Raw genomic sequence first — 15,791 nt, forward strand, 5'->3', positions numbered from 1 at the left:
CTCCTCTGCCAGCATGGATTAGTCACCTTGGGTCAAGGACTTGCAAGAGGAACACATTTATATTCTGGGATCTCTTTGTTGTATTGGCTTGGCCTGTGCCCTAAGTAATGTACAGAAGAAATTCTTGGGGGCTGATTCATAATAAATTTGTATTTATCCAGAATAATTGAATAATATAGTATTTTGAGTATTTGAATATTCTACATAGGGAAATTATTAGTTTGCATTAAAGTGATATAAGACTATGTTGAACCTAATTTTACACTCAGTGAGTTTCAGAACACTTCTAGATCTTGCAGGACCTCAAGGTCATCACTGTGAATACTTATTATAGTATATGTCTGTAGATGTTGGGTTTTAAGTAAATCTGTAATAACCTATGACAAACTCCTGAAGTTGCATTTCCAAAATAAATTCCTGAATCACTCTAGTTTCATTGTAATTTATCTCAGTACTGAAAGGATGACTACAGGATGTTAAAAATAACTTTTGTGGATTTTCTCATTGTTTGGAAACGAATTTGGGCACTTGCAATACTTTTTAAAACAATAACATCATATATACAAAATAATTTTACTTCTCATTTATAAAAATTTTTCAGTGACTAAAACTGCTAAGAATTAAAATAGTATGTTGATAAACCAGTTACAAAACCATTAAGGAATTGTAACTTCAAAAGTGTAGACTTTATGTTTACCTGCCCCAATGACTCTCTCAATGCGTATTCTTGAGGGATCGATCTCCTTTGCAAATTCATGGACTGCTAGGGATGGGTCTTCATATGTATCTGGATCTATGTAAGTTTTAATTCCTGGGAAGTGTACTGCAACAAAATAAAAGACTGAATTAGTTCAAGGATATTCTAGTAATCACGCATCTTGTGAATATTTGAAATGAGGAGTGACGTACTAAAGTAGTCATTCTTTTTTTTAACTGAACTATAAATGACTCACAATATGTTAGTTTCAGGTGTACAACATAGTGATTCAATATTTTTATACATTACAAAATGATCACCACGATAAGTCTAGTTACCATCTGCCACCATACAAAGCTTTAAAAATTTTATTGACTATACTCCCTGTACTGTACATTACATACCCATGACTTATTTAATAACTGGAAGTTTGTACCTCTTATCTATTGGAGTATAATTGCTTTACAATGTTGTGTTAGTTTCTGCTGTACAACAAAGTGAATTAGCCATATGCATACATATATGTGTTTTTGTTTTCTTCAGGGAAATATCCAGAATTGGAATTGTTGGATTGCATAGTAGTTCAATTTTTACTGTTTTGAGGAACCTCCATACTGTTTTTCAAAGTGGCTGCACCAATTTACATTCCTGCCAAGAGTGCATGAGGGTTCCCTCTTCTCCACATCCTTGCCAACATTTGTTCTTTGTTGTCTCTTTGATAATAACCATTCTGACATGTGTGAGGTGATACCTCTTTGTGGGTTTGATTTTCATTTCCTTGATGATTAGTGATGTTGAGCATCTTTTCATGTCTGTTGCCCATCGGTATGTCTTCTTTAGAAAAATGTCTATTTAGCTCCTCTGCCCATTTATTAATCGGGTTGTTTGTTTTTATAATGTAAGCATTCTGGTTAGTTACTTAAATTCAATTCTCTTTTCTGTTTTTGTCTCCCCCCCCCACCCACTTGCCACCCCATTAAAGCTTTGAATACTTGGAATCAAAAATTTACCTTTACCTTGATGTAAAATGACCTGGTAATTTCAGAGAGAGTGAGCTGACAAGTTCCATAAGACACATTTTTATTATATTTCTGTAAAACGTTTAATCAGCTCACTTAGACACTAGTATCCATATATTTTACATTTGATCTAGCTCAGGACATGGGGGAAACAAAGCATAAACCTTCTCCTCCACCCCCCCCAAAAAAAAAACCCCACAAGTCCCTTAGAGTCCCTCCTGGACCTTTGTATTCTAAGGCACTAGGTTTTCCTGAATTCATGTCCCAGTCCTGTGGTCTCTCCCCTTCCAGAAACTCTTAGGCAGTAAAGCACAGACTCCATGGCACAGTGACAGGGAGGACCACTACTTTATGGAAACGGCCCTGTCCTGTGTTCTGTAGTCGCTTCCATGGCCAAATTGCACATTGTCCTGAAAGGACCCACTGTCTACCCTGGAGGGGAAGATAAGAATCAAAGGTCCAAATCTGGTCACTGACCAGATGTAGCTGCTCTTCTTTCTCTGGTGGGTGCTCACAGCCCACAGGCAGTTAGGAAGATGAATAGGGGGGGCTAAAAAATTGGATGCCTGGTTGCATATTAATTTGCAACTTCTTCAGTATATAAAGTAGTCACAGACTGCCTGTGGATAGTCTTCTGTTTTGCTCACTTGTTTCTGTTTTCCACATCAGGCTGCTAGCTCCTGGAGGACAGGAGATCATTTCTTATACGTCTTTGCATCTTTCCAAATATCTTAGGTATGGTTTTATAGGCAATAAACACACAGCAAACCTTTACTGAATACGAATTAGTAAGGATGAAAAGATCAATGCTAAATTTGTGGCAGAGTAAATTATATCTGGTTTTGTGGCTTCTTAGATTTTGAAAACCATACAACACCCTGAATTAAGCATTGCCTAGTTCTCCTTAGAAACATGCTCTTGCAAGAATATCTCAAAAGCAAACAAACAGGGCTTCCCTGGTGGCGCAGTGGTTGAGAGTCCGCCTGCCGATGCAGGGAACATGGGTTCGTGCCCTGGTCTGGGAAGATCCCACATGCCGCGGAGCGGCTAGGCCCGTGAGCCATGGCTGCTGAACCTGTGCGTCTGGAGCCTGTGCTCCGCAATGGGAGAGGCCACAACAGTGAGAGGCCCGTGTACCGCAAAAAAAAAAAAAAAAAAAAAAAAATTGCAAACAAACAAAAGGCAATAAAATGAGTTTAGAGGAGGTGATGAAATGTCCATTATTAGCAGTAATTTGCTTCATGAGTTCTTCTATGCCTGTTGTCTTTTTTCATTACTTTTTGCCTCCTGTCTTCTAGTACTGGATATGAGATTAGTACTTCCCAAAAGAGCACAAGTAAATCACATTTCTAGATAGAGTTGACTGATTCTGAAATGCTATGCTTTTCTTGACTTCTCAAACTCAAGAATTTGACTTTAGATTGGAGGAAACAAGAACAGATCATTTGTACTTCTAGTTCATATTCTTAACGATATTTTTGTAACAGTAGGAGTTGTGATTTCAGATTGAATACTAGAAGCTAAAAGGCTACTATGAGATGATTAGTAGTATCATATTGATAATATTACTTTATGCCCAGGTAACAGATGCCATTTATTAACTCATACATGGTTTTAACATTTAACCATTCAATAATTTAAAGTGATATACATTCTACAGAATAAACTGATTAGTATCACTTTTTTTTTTTTTTTTTTTTTTTTTACAATATATGTAGTATAGAAAAAAAAAAAAACCCAAACTTAGTTTCAATTTGGACTATCTGGTTACTACTTATTCGTGTCTTCTTAAACATCTGTTAGTTATCTTTCTTCTATTGTACCTGGCTGCCTCAGGTTATTTTCATTTCTTCCTGCTGGGCCCATCTGGTTTAGTTTATGCTAAACTGCTAGTTGGAAAACTGGTAATAAATACCTCAGGAACAACTTTTTCTTTTGCAGTTCAGTACTGAATTCACTGCAGTGAATCTTAGGGTTTCTCAGGTTAAGTCATTGGTCCAGGTGTCTAGATCCAGGTTCTGCCTCTATCTACATTATTTTCAGCTCATCCTTTGCCTGGTATCAGCTGTCTCGGCTCTCCCTTCCCTGACAGTGCAGTGAGCCTCAAACTCTTTGTGAAAAGAACCACCTAGGAGAGCTTTCTGAAAATGCTTATGTCTTAGCCCTACCCTGGACCTTCTGAGTCTGAACTTTGGTGAGTAAGGGTGAAACGTTCTAATGCAGCTTGTCCTCAGACCTCTCTCTGAGAAATCACATGAGCCTTAAAAATAGCCCTAGGGCTTCCCTGGTGGCGCAGTGGTTGAGAGTCCGCCTGCCAATGCAGGGGACACAGGTTCGTGCCCCGGTCTGGGAAGATCTCACATGCCGCGGAGCGGATAGGCCCGTGTTCCATGGCCGCTGAGCCTGCGCGACCGGAGCCTGTGCTCCGCAACGGGAGAGGCCGCAACAGTGAGAGGCCCGCGTACCGCAAAAAAAAAAAAAAAAAAAAAGCCCTAAAGCATCCCTCCAGTTTATAATTTCCTCACTTAAATCCTTTCCGTTAGCTGGAGGGTAATATAGATCGAAAAGTCCCTTATGACTTGAGCTCAATTTGAAATAGAAGATGAGTTTAAATAGTTAAACAACTTGCCTCACATATTATCTCTATACTGTGGTTAATTAGAGAACATCCCTTTCTTGTTAATTCAGCGTCTCATGCCAGAGAATCTGTCTTGACAAAGTAGTTTGCAATTTGGAGATGGAGGTGAAGGTGGGTGTTGGGGAGGAAATGGTGGCAATTATCAAACCAACTATAGTGGTAATTATAGCTTGCTTGGGAAGAGATCCTTTAAATGAATACGACCTGTAGTCAGCTCAAGGATTTCATACATATTCTAAGAGTTAAAGAGCTGATTTTCTTTTTTAGTGTTAATGAATTGTAAATTGATTTGTTATATGTTAAATGATAGTCCCTATAATAGGGAATAAGAATTCCTTAATATTTCTATGGCTAATGCTCCACTAAATAAAACCAACTAATGTTTTGGAGCCATTGTGAATGGTAAATAACTAGATATAATCAGTCATCTTGTATTTTTAGCATGTTCAGTCTGTTGTGTTTTCTAGCAAGCAGAATTAGGAAAAAGGTAATAGCATTTAATGAGAAGCAGGTGCAATTTCCACCAGCAAACCTAGAAACCAGATGAAAAGTCTTAATGCTGAAAGGTTGGAACTGAATTTCTTTGGCTTTCACAATTCATGGATACATGTTTAAAATGAACTCTTGAAGTGCTGGAACAGTAGAAAATCATGGAAAACAGTCACTGAACTACTTACAATGACCATTCTGTAAGTCCTTTCTTCTCTTCTCTTCTGACTTCATTTTGGCCTTTACATACCACTGACATCTTTAAAAAAGGTAAACAGAATCTTATTTTAGTAATTATGCTGGATAAGAACCAATATTAATTAAAATACTTATCACCCATAGGCAAAAGTTATCATAAATACCACTTTTTTTTTTTTTTTTTTTGTGGTAAGCGGGCCTCTCACTGTTGTGGCCTCTCCCATTTCAGAGCACAGGCTCCGGACGCACAGGCTCAGCGGCCATGGCTCACGTGGGATCCTCCCAGACCGGGACACGAACCCGTGTCCCCTGCATCGGCAGGTGGACTCGCAACCACTGCGCCACTAGGGAAGCCCAAGACCACTTTTAAGAACATATTTATAACATGTGAAAATACGCCATAGAAGGTTTTTGCTTTTTAATACATCAAAATTAGCCCCAGATAGGAATAAAATACTCTCAAGTGGATTGATTGAGCCAAATGATAGGAAGCTTAGAAAATATTTAATAATAAGCAATAACCATCATGTCTTTCCTTATATGGTCTCTAATAGCTAGAGTCGATGAAAGGCATTAAAAGTCACAATGGAAAAATTGTTTTTGATTCAGAATCTCAGAAATTTAGACAACTGTCTTCCAGTTTCGCATTTTTTTTTTAAATATTAGAAATGTGGTGGAGGCATGTTCTGTTCTTTCTTGGAAGAATCACGCTCTGAAGAACAGGCAGGTGCTTATCTCCTATGACTTCTTCAACATGAAAAATTTGGCAACATCCATATTATCTGACAGCTCATCAAGTTGCTAATTCCAAATGGTTAAACAGAATACATCTGTGGTGCACAACCCAATCTTCCAGTGTGAATTTGGTCTCAGATCCTATGACAAATTGCATATTTATTCAGATACGTCTTACAATTTTCATAGAATAATTTCCAGTGAATGCTTCCCTAGCACAGTGCTTAAGAGATGCTCCAGAATGAGTTATTTTATCTTATGTAATTGAACTTGCTTTTTTCCAGTATGTAGAATGTTAAGGCAGTTTCTGATGTCACATAAATTGGCAAACAGGGAAATTGTACTAAATTATTTTCAACTTTCAATTTTTTTGGTTATTATTAAATCTTTTTAAAAATGGTATTCAAATTCTGCTTCAGGAATCCCAGATAAAGATAACAGTTGAGCCCAACTCTCAGGTTTATTATGCCAATTTTATTTAGCCTACAATGACTGTAAAGTCTTCTGTTGTCATGTTTATGTGTAAAGGCAGTATTTTCTGATATTTTAATGAAATGTTTTTGTACATGTGTATGTGCTATTTAAATCACTGTTTGTTGAAATACTCTATCAGGAAATAAGACCTTAGCTCATGTTCTACAAATACATAAAATATAACTTAAAAATCAGAACGAATTTTGCTTCATGTTGAATCACTATTAAATAAAATAGAATTTGAATCAGTTTCCATTATGAATTTAGAGGCATTCTTTAAAATTGACAATGAATATGACACTATTAAAATGAACTCTGAGACACTATTAATTGCAAGAGTCATGTTATGTCTATTTATACACCTGAAAATTTTAAGTGAACATAGGGGTAAATGTGCCCCTTTTACAATTAATTTCATAAGGAAGTCACCATTTCAACTTAACCACATTAGAATAGCCTCGTGTTTCTTTGTTCCTTGATAAATCCTATAAAGTGGATTTGTCATAACTAAATCTGATACACTGTTAACAGGTAGCAGTTACATTTCCTCAGGGACCCACACTTGATAAGTGCCTAAGTAATTGTCAATTTATTGATCTATACTTCTAGTCTGCTGTCAAAATTTCAGAAAATATTTTTTCATATATGCATATCCTCTATAATTCTGTAATGATTTTTAACAAAATATTGGTATGTAAGAGTTTTAAAAATGAATAAAACAAAGGGTGTTCATAGTTCGCTGAACTACTGGCTCTGAAGGTAATTTCTGTGCATAATCAAATAATCAGGGTTTCCCAGAAGAGCTGGTGTACTTTAGCTGGAGTCAGTAAGCATGTGTGTTGTTTCACTGGCATTTTTATTACAGTTTTAAATCATGACACTGATATTTTGCTGTATCAGGAAAACTCTCAAGGTATTTTGTGCCACTATTGATAATGTAGATGGAATATTTTCTCCTTGTAGGAGTGAAAAATATGATCTGAAGCCTTCAAAATTTCTGACAAAAGTCTGGGCCAAATATCAAGGGCTCAATAAGAAATGACACTTATTCTTTTAAATAATTTCATACACATTATCTTCACCCACATCTCTGCATTGTCAGTAACTGGCTCATGGAAACAATCTGTTTTAAAATCAATAAAGCATTTTAATGCTTTGTGATACCAAACTGTGTAAAAATAGAAATCTAAGGTTTAGATGGAAGAAGCACTTTGACCAGCTAGCTGGGATTCACGTCGAGGTCTTTTGCTACGTTAAATTTATTGTTATTTTAAATTTTCATCCATATTACTCTTAGGCGGAAAAAAAACTTGATTTATACAACCATTAATATAGTTCTAATATAGATCTTTTCAATATTTAATGGGCAGAATAAAACATTTCTATAATATTAAGTTTATAAAGCACTTTACATAAATTGTTCAGTTTCTCTGTTGAATTTTTATTTTCCAAACAAAATTCCTTTAATGGTATAATTTGATTGCAGTAAAGGAAAAACCCAGACGTAACTTATTAAGTAAGATTTTATCACTCATTGTTTTCAAAGTGTTTTTATCAAGTCTTCGGTTGCTTCCATACTCAGGGAACTGTTGACACAGAGAACTTGCCATGGCATTCTATTGCCATGTAGAGTTCACTGTCAGAGTGGAATCTGCCTTGATCTGTTTTTCTCACGCGTATGCTTTGTTAAGTCTAAAAGCCCTTGAACACACAGTGTATAAGAAGAATGGCTATTCACAAATCTTGGAAATACTCTGGTATAATTCAGTTACCTGCCAGTGATTAAGAAGAACAAAGTAAGAATGATGAGGAGAGTGAATCCTCCCACGGCCGCGGTGGCTATCACGAGAATCTGCCCCTGTTCTGCTGCCATGTCAGAAGCTGAAACACAGGTACGATATTAACATTTCCCTGGGTGACGTTTCACTACCAAATTGTTTTACAACTTAGTATATGCTTGAAAATATGGTAATGCATACCAAAAAATCCCGCCACATTTGCCCTTTATTTGGCACACAAGATGCAAACCCGAAATGAGGGCTGAAGACTGAGGTCTATAACCCACCACATAACCCTTTCTTCTTTTTTGCAAAAATACCAAGAAAGTAGATGGACTCCTAGTACCCCTCACTTTAAGATGAAGTAGGTTTTGCAAAATTTAATCAGCAGACGGACTAAAGGACTTTGTTTATATAATTGCTAAATTATTTCCTTGAACACTTTTGCCAACTGTTGGGCTACACCCTGCAGGCCTGCAAACCTTGTAATTGCCCAGCTGAGAGACAAAAGAAAGAGCCAGAAGACAGTGACAGAGACAGCGACGGTTTATTGGTTAGGGATTCTTACAAGTCTGTAAGTCCTGGAGCGACACCCCATCGTGGACAGCAGAGAGCAGGCAGGACACAGTAGCAGTCTTCACTATGGAGGTGGGGTGGTGCTACCATTTATAGGGGGAATTGACTTCAGGTTGGCTCATCAGTTACCAGGGAAACCAGCAGCTGGTACAGGTGGCAAGCATGTAGGCAGTTACTAATTAAACCCTATAATTAAGAGGATTGTATAGTCATGTGAGTAGGGTGTAGGTGAAGCATGGGCTGGTCAAGCAGTGGGTGGACAGAGAGCAAGAGAAGAGCCATCTTGAGTGGCTTGACCGTACACCAACAGACCAGGCTTTACAGACTGTTTTGATGTCTGTTTTCACCAAGTGCAAAGGCTATTATTGCACAATTTAAGAACAAACTTCTTTATATTTCCTAGAGCTTAATTCAAACATCAAAGTTATGAATTCCTACCTCTAGAACACAAGGGTATTCATAGTAGTTGCTTAGATGTTTGACTAGCAGTCATTAAAAAGATGACATTTAAAAGCTTCCTTGTTTCAGGAAAAGTATAGATTATGTATAACAGCATATTACTTCTCTCATTTACAAAACTGCAAGGGCTGCATGTTTCACTAACCTTCCAGGAATCTTTTAAAATATCTTAGTTCAATTAATTCATTAGCACTTTTCAATCTCTGTATTACTGAAGATTTAATGAGATACAATTTTATTGGACAGCATATGGGTAATTGCTTAATAATAGAGGTGAGGAAACTGAAGCTCAGTGAAATTAAAGAGCTTGATCCAGCTCATGCATGACAATCACCAGAATTGAGGCTTTACATATGTGTTTCATTTCTTTCTTATGCTATAACTTGCAATAATAATTCAGTTAATTATCAATATTCTAAAACATTAAATCAATCAGTGCCTCCAATATCCCTTAACTTAAATAAAGCTTGATTTTTAATTTAGATTACTATAAAAATGATTAATCTAATCAGTTGAAAGCAGCAAACTGAATCAAAGAAAGAATATAACTGAAAAGCAAACCGCTTAATTCTCTACCATAATAATTTAAATTTATTAAACCTGGGTACTCTCCGTAGAAGTAGATCCTTTTCTGGGAATCAAATACAGGGTAAACTATGTGCAAATTCATAGCCAGAGTAATAACTTTCTCATAAAAATGACATATCTACTAGAGAATATCTAAACCTTAAATGCTACTGTTGAGTCAGTAAGAAACCAGTCAAGCATTTAGGAGGCTTTTTAAGAAATCTAAATGTAAATAAAAACAAAAGTCATTTATGTTCAGGTTCTAGTAAGAAATTTACTAAACCTTGGAATTAGACCTTAGTCACTATGATTTAATCAAGGTATTTTCAGGCAATCTATTTCAGTGTTGAGTTGTAGCTCACAATCTGTGTAGAGACAAGTTAAATAGTTGAATCTGATCCAGTAAATAACGTACTGAAGGTGTTTTATTAGGTCCTCACTGGATTTCCTAATCTTCAAAACAACACTGATACCATGGGAATTAATGTGTGCTTTAAAATGTTACACTTTCTCGTTGAAAATTATTTAGTAACAAATTGTAAGGAGTAGATGTTATAGAAAACATTAACTTTTTTGTTTGTTTGCAGTACGCGGGCCTCTCACTGTTGTGGCCTCTCCCGTTGCGGAGCACAGGTTCCGGACACGCAGGCTCAGCGGCCATGGCTCACAGGCCCAGCCGCTCCGCGGCATGTGGGATCTTCCCGGACCGGGGCACGAACCCGTGTCCTCTGCTTCGGCAGGCGAACTCTCAATCACTGTGCCACCAGGGAAGCCCACATTAACTTTTTGAAGATAAAGGAGGTAGCATTTAAAAAGAAAACATTATTTACTTACCAACCGGTGTATTTGTAAAATATATAGTTCAAGAGTTTTAAACCTGGAGCATGTATTTTCATGGTAGCCAGGTAGCAAGTGATTTATTGACACCATGTATTCAAAGTTCAGATGGTGGAGATGATTATGTAATTGGGTGCCTTTGGAAAATCAGATTACCTCATTATAGAAAATTGTTTTGTATACTTTAAATAATTGCTCAGTAAAATGCCAGTACTACTAATATATCTTCTTTTTCACCCTTGTGATTACATATTTATGAACTTTGCTTCAATTAAAACTTTAATAGGATAACAGTATTAAGATGTGACACTTTGAAAAATGTATATTTCTGCATAATTGTTTCTTAAACATCTGTACTAGGAATTCTAAACACTCCTCTGTGGAGAATATTTTGTATATATATGTATTTGAAAATAAGAGTATATAATGTGATGTACTATTATACTGATAGTAAAATTCTCTGGATGATGGGGCTGGGTTGATTATGAAAACATTATGAATCTCATCATCATCATCAACAAGTCGTATGTACTCAATAGTAAACTATCCTCTAGCAGTATGCTTAAGTGCTTCAAATTATTATCAAATTTATCTGTACAACATCTTAATAGGTAGGTACTATTATTATTCCTAGTTTAAGTGGTTATATTACTTGCCTAAGGTCACACATCTTGTACACAAGAAAGCTGGCCGCCCAACGCTGATTTATCAATCTCCAAGCCCATACTATTGCCACTATTTTGCACCACCATTTACACTAACAGAACAACTGGCTTGGGGCTCTTTTGTGTGTTCTAGAACCATCATAGCCTTGCTTGACCTTGGTTTCATGTCTGTAAAAATGAGAATGTTGAATTAAATATTCTTAACACAATCCTTCAGAGCAATTTTACTATGATATTGTGTTATTCACTAAGGTTGCAATCAAATACTGGGAAGAACAAGATTTGCCATACAGAAATAAGAGGAATTCATAGGACCTGTGCTTCAGCTCTTGGTCCCGATAGGGATAATTTCTGCCTTTTTATCATATTAATGTAGCCAAACACAGGGCTCTGACTTTATCTCAGGATAAAGTCCAAAGCCCTTAACTTTGTTAACAAGGCTCTCTACAAATGGCTCTAGCATATATCTCCAGATTCATCTCTCATCATTCTCTAACCATGCTAAATTTCTGCCAGTTCCTTCAATGCGCTGGACTTTCATGGTCAATTCCTAATCAATCCTCCTACATGAACATCACATCATTTTCTGGTTGTTTAGATTTTGTTAGGTCCCTAGATATATGTTCCCATAGACCCTTGTACTACTTTTATCCATAAATTTCTATCATGTTTTATTGAAATTACCTTTTTTTGGTAATCTGTCTTTCTGTTAGATTGCAAATTCTATTGCAGGGACTTTATTCACAATAGTGTCTATAATATGTTGAATGAAGACATCCTCTCCTCCTCCCCCTTCCCCAAAAGGAATTTGTAGGTGTAACTGAGGACCTCAATCATCCTGGATCAACTGGGTGGGCCCAAATCCATGAAAAGGGTCCTTATAAGAGACAGGAAAAGAGAAAATAAAGAGGATAAGGCCAGAGACAGAGACTAGAGTTATGCAGCCGCAAGCCAAGGAATGCCTGGAACCACCAGACAGTGGGAGAGGCAAGGAAGGATTCTCTCCTAGAGCCTTAGGGGAGAGTATGCTTCTGCTTCTGGCTTCCATAAATGTGAGAGAACGAATTTGGTGTTTTAAGCCACTATGTGTGGTAATTTGTTATAGTAACCCTAGGAAACTAATATAGTATTTGACCTACAGAGCTTGATGCATGGTAGTAGCTCAATAAATATTTGTTTGTGTGAATGGATTGAATGATTGTGTGCATTGGATGATTCTCGTATAAAACAGGTCAGATTAACCTAGGGTAATCCATATTCTTGCCTTCCACTTGATATGTAGAGATTTACATTTAAGGTAGTAACGTTATGTATATGAAGTAAGTCTATCCAACACTATTTTAATCAGAGGACTCTAATTATTCTGTATTATTGTAGATAATGCTTCCTGGAAGGCAGGGACTACTAGAAAGTACAGACTTCTACATTTGATCAAGTTGAGTAGATTAAGTTTATAAATGTGAATCCAAGGTTAAGAATTTATTAGTTCATTCAATAAATGTTTATTGAGCACCTATTACATGGCAGGCACTGAGACAGACTCTAGGGATACAGTGGTAAACAATAAAGACTGTCCTCCTGGATTTACCATCCAGTGGGGAAGATAAACAATGAGTAAATAATTACGAGTCTAAGAACTGTTACAAAAGAGAAACTGCAAGGTGCTCTGGAAGAGAATAAACAGCCTTTGGCAGTGAGTCAGCAGAGTGGGAGTTTGGAAATATGATGTGTTGGAAGGAGGAGGAGGAGGAGGAGGAGGAGGAGGAGGAGGAGGGGAAGGGAAAGGAATAGGAGGAGGGAGACAGTGAGGAGTTGTTCCTTGTTTAGAGGTCTCAAAGACTTGATTAATGTGAACACTTAGACAAATAAACCATAAAATCATCTACCAAGTGGATTCCATAAAAATATAGTATAGCTACAAGTTCCTCTGTTGTGAAAACTTGTCTATAGTACCACCTATTCATGTTTTCAATCCTGAGAAGAAGCTTGCTTATTTCTAATTAGTTTTGTAGGAGAAATGTGTATACAGAGCAAACCTGTCCTTCAGAAGTAACACAATAAGAAACACAATAATCTATGGTAAGAAATATAATTTAATTGTGACTAGGTGATTGGGAATGTTCCTTTGCTTAATGGAATGAGGTTGTAGTCTTAGAAAAAGATAAGTATATTAAAATGATATATTTCATTCTATGGTTTGGGAAGAAGCATACTTCCTTAAGAGGAAGCAATTACCCAAAAAGAGTTGCAAATCTGTTACTGAGCAGGACTTAGTACCTACCCAATGCCTGGTATAAGTCAGGATGACATTATTAAGTGAGGTTTGCTTTAGATATTGCTATTTAAGGAGAAAAAAGTGAAGTTCTTTACTTGGAATCCAAATACTTAAAAAAATAGATTTCATGTCTTAAGGAAAGTATGAGGGAAAAGCAATTTGGCTATTTTTAACCAAAGAATTTTCTTCTATGGAGGCATATGATTTTTGTCTCTCTGTAATCAAGATTATTCTAGTTTATATTTACATTTCAAAGTAAAATCTGTCATTTGTATTCTGTGTCATTTCCTATGCAATAGCTTTTTAAAGTTAACTCTTTTCTGTTTTAACATCTTTTTAAAGTTATGGAAGACAACATTTACATGATTTTTTTGAATAAAGCTTTTCTCAAAATTTTGCCCAGTGAAATAAATTTGTTTCATATTCACGTTTTATTTATGACTCCCAATTTTAGATGAAATGTCAAAATTTCAAATACTATTATCTAAACACTTTACCAAGTGATTTTTTTAAACACAGCAGAAATCTCAACAGAGTAATGTATGGAGAGCGCCCAGAAAATTAACCTTAAGGTTTGTTGACGATCGATTCAGGAAATCCTTAGCATTATTTTTTTCAGGAAAAAAATTCCCCTCTCAGGGTATATATTGCAGTCAGGATTGGTTTAACCTTATGAAATGAGGCATATATATATAAAGATGTAGCAATATACAATGGAGACTCATGAGTCTGTAAAATCTCTCCACTGTATGGTCATGTAGACATAAGAGTGTGAGATAGGAGTGAAAACTGAAGAAATAGTTCTCCTAGATGAAGATAATCTTGTGATTTTGTAGATGGTGTTATTCTGTTGGCCACCTGGACTTGAAGCATGAGGTCATCTTTGATTTCACCTTTCCCTATAACTCCAAGTCCAAAGTCAAATCATTATCATGTCTTATGTTATCTTGTTTTTATTACCACTGGTACTGCCTCTAAGACTTCAGCCTCACGTGATTAAGCTACTTTTATAATTTTCTGTTAGACTGCCTTTCCACAAGTGTCTCTTCCTAATCCATCCCACATTATGTGGCCAGATAATTATACTTCAAAATAATACTTAAAAATACTCAGCAAATAAAATGATGTAAAAATTAAAAAATAACACACAAAAAACCCACCTCAGACTTTCCTATTGCCTAGAGAGTAAAATCCTCCCATTGCAGTAAGTATACCATTCTTAGAGATGTCCAAGACTGAAACTTTGCATTCAGCCCTCACATAATGCAGGCAGATCATCAGCTCATCAATCCTGTCATTCCTACATTTTAAAGTATTTCTTAATTCATTCCCATTCCCTCCTATCCCTGCAGCTATTTTCTCAGTTCAGATACTCATCTTATCACATGTATTTGAATTCAGCTAGATGGCAAGTTCAATTATGTGGAATGTGGTGCAGCAGTGGCAAACAAGACAGACGTAAAGAGCCTCTAAAGAAACATCTGACAGATGTTCACATACTAATGAATGCAGAGTTTACTCATAAAACAGCTGCGGTGCCTCACACTCTTACTTCAGACATGTTTATTGATTTCCAAGTTCACAAAGCAGATACCTGAAGAGAGGGAATAAGTGCACACTGCTAGGCAGACTGAAAGAACAACTGGGAAAACTGAAAATCCGCCACAAAATTCCAAAATATATACTACTCTGGAGGCAGGAGTTGAGGATCAAATAGCCCTATAAAATTCAAGGAGCACCAAAGGACTCACTATGTTAGAACTCAATACATTAACATGATCATTTGAGGTCCATTAAAAAATGCTGAGATATGTTCAAGATATTTTATATAAAAGGACAGGAGTTTGTGGATGCATTATTAGAAAAATATTCAAAATATTTAAAAATTATAAAAATAATACTTTAAAGACCAAACCTCTGTCTGAAAACTTCAGCTATCAAAAATGATTCATTTTCTGAAGATTTCCATTTTTTGGCCCATTTCAACTATGTCATAAGCTTCTTGAGGGCAGAAATAATATCATTCTCCTTTCTGTATCACATGGGATTAGCACAGTGCCTTACACAGTATAGGGATTAATAAATGCATATCTTCATGAAGAAGAGATAAAGAATACATTCTAGATGTAAGGATTAAACATCTCTGACTATAAAAAGTTTTTATGTATAATTTGTTTGGTAATGTTTATGCTTAACAATGTTCTAGTGACACAAAAAGTTCCCCTACACTTTTGTATTATGGCATTTAATATGTTCAAAGATAAATTAATATAAAATAATGTGAATAAACTTCTTTATTCAAATATCCCAGCCTAGGGTTTGAATGAAGTAGCTATTTAGAGGAAGAGGTATTGCCTGAGATTGTACTAACATGTTTCTTTTAT

The 15,791-nt window shown here is 36.1% G+C and overlaps 1 protein-coding gene across 10 annotated transcripts in view; it reads right to left on the reverse strand.

Annotated features, from left to right (window-relative positions):
- The window catches only part of EPHA6 (EPH receptor A6), an 850,011-nt gene that overhangs the window by 234,551 nt on the left and 599,669 nt on the right, over nt 1-15,791 (reverse strand). For all 10 annotated transcript variants that reach the window (XM_067034854.1, XM_067034853.1, XM_067034856.1 and 7 more), the window contains 3 exons: nt 8,023-8,131; nt 5,032-5,102; nt 698-823 (listed from right to left, as the gene is read on the reverse strand). In XM_067034854.1, coding sequence (XP_066890955.1) covers nt 698-823; nt 5,032-5,102; nt 8,023-8,131 — 306 coding nt within the window. The remainder of the gene's footprint in view (nt 1-697; nt 824-5,031; nt 5,103-8,022; nt 8,132-15,791) is intronic.

This window comes from Kogia breviceps, chromosome 5 (assembly GCF_026419965.1).
Source record: "Kogia breviceps isolate mKogBre1 chromosome 5, mKogBre1 haplotype 1, whole genome shotgun sequence".
In the NCBI taxonomy this organism is placed as follows: domain Eukaryota; kingdom Metazoa; phylum Chordata; class Mammalia; order Artiodactyla; family Physeteridae; genus Kogia; species Kogia breviceps.